At 31.8% G+C, this 1,468-nt stretch overlaps 1 protein-coding gene across 1 annotated transcript in view; it reads right to left on the bottom strand.

Moving 5' to 3' along the window:
* Window positions 1-536: 536 nt before the first annotated feature.
* The window catches only part of LOC145067835 (Leucine-rich repeat (LRR) family protein), a 1,510-nt gene continuing 578 nt past the window's right edge, over window positions 537-1,468 (bottom strand). The window contains exons 2-5 of the mRNA XM_079014875.1: window positions 1,193-1,272; window positions 1,019-1,090; window positions 809-952; window positions 537-747 (exon numbers count right to left, since the gene is read on the bottom strand). Of these exons, the coding sequence (XP_078871001.1) occupies window positions 681-747; window positions 809-952; window positions 1,019-1,090; window positions 1,193-1,203 (294 nt within the window). The 5' untranslated portion in view covers window positions 1,204-1,272 and the 3' untranslated portion in view covers window positions 537-680. The remainder of the gene's footprint in view (window positions 748-808; window positions 953-1,018; window positions 1,091-1,192; window positions 1,273-1,468) is intronic.

Here is a 1,468-nt window from a genome sequence, read left to right as displayed (position 1 = left end):
GGTAGGGACAACTAATATAACTGTGTTTAGCATGCCTAGAAAGCATCTTACTGGTTTGCAACCAAAACACATATAAACACATACATTCATAAATTCTTGGAAGAAAATGAGGAAAATACATGTTACTCGTATTCAACCAAAAATGATTACGGTTATGAAGGCTATCCAGATGCTTTTCTTTTGCTTCCAACCTCATAGGACAACCAAACATAAAATTAGTAACTTTAGCAACAAAAATGAAGGGGAATTGGTCATTATGGACTATCAAATACATCCTACCAATAACAAAGAACACCAAACATGCAATTTTACCGGTAAAATCATTTTCAAACTTACCATATATGCCCTTGTCCCTCAAAAAACATCATATGCATCAGGAGTTGAGTTTTTTAAAAATATTAAGGAGGCTATTTCGAACCAGTACAAAATAAAAGCAATAAATGTTGCTTACCATAACCTCATATAAGCAGATCCACATATTCTTTTTATTCTACAAAAGAAGAGTATATATGTTAATACTTAAACAGATAATTTCAAACAATCCTATAAAGACATTCACTTACAATCATACTATCACACTCATATAAAATTATATACAAACAAACCAATACACATATACACACAAATAATTATACAGATAATTTCAAACAATCTTATAAACACACTCACTTACAAACATACTACAACAACACCATCAACCATAGCTCAGGAGGAATTTGTCTAGTAAGTGAGTTGTTGTTCATATGGCTACATAAAAATCAGATAGAAATAAGAAACTAAAAATATAATATCAATCATGAGTACTTACAAGTGCTTTGTCTTGTTCAAGTTTGCAAATGACACAGGTATTGAACCAGATATGTGATTTTGATCAATTTGTATTCGATCCAGATTAGGGAGATAACCAATCTCTTCTGGCAAGGATCCTGTTAGTTGATTTCCATTCAAGAGCCTGCATGTAAATTAACAATAATTTTCACTTGTATTCACATTTAAATCTAAGAAGAAATCAACTTACAAGAGTTCCAAATTTGTAAGTTGGCATATTTCTTTTGGTATACTCCCAACTATGTTGTTCCACATGACATCCCTTTAAAATGAAGAGTAAATATACATAAGAAAATCAAAATACTATAAGAAAGGAAGTAATGCAGATGATGATGATATTGATAATATTAGGAATTTGGCTCATAATATTTCCATATAAGTCAAGCGCCCGAGCACTGGAGATAAAGTTCCTCCAAGGTCGAGATTCACTGATTCAGTAGTTGCCTACAAAAATTGTAAACAGAATTATTTTTATATGAATCAAGAGTTAAATTATCAAGGGTGTGCTATCTTATAGTTCTCTAACATGAAGATAGTTGTCGTCTAGGGTTCCGTTGAAGCACAAAACCCCAATCCAAACCAACTCGGAATAAGTGCAACCTGCTATAGCCAAAATCAAAAAAACCTAACATGACATTTA

The sequence above is a fragment of the Lactuca serriola genome, chromosome 1 (assembly GCF_051521515.1).
Source record: "Lactuca serriola cultivar US96UC23 chromosome 1, Lser_US96UC23_V15, whole genome shotgun sequence".
Classification (NCBI taxonomy): Eukaryota; Viridiplantae; Streptophyta; class Magnoliopsida; order Asterales; family Asteraceae; genus Lactuca; species Lactuca serriola.
The sequence above is the reverse complement of the archived record's forward strand: the minus strand, read 5'-3'. Positions and strand labels throughout refer to the sequence as shown.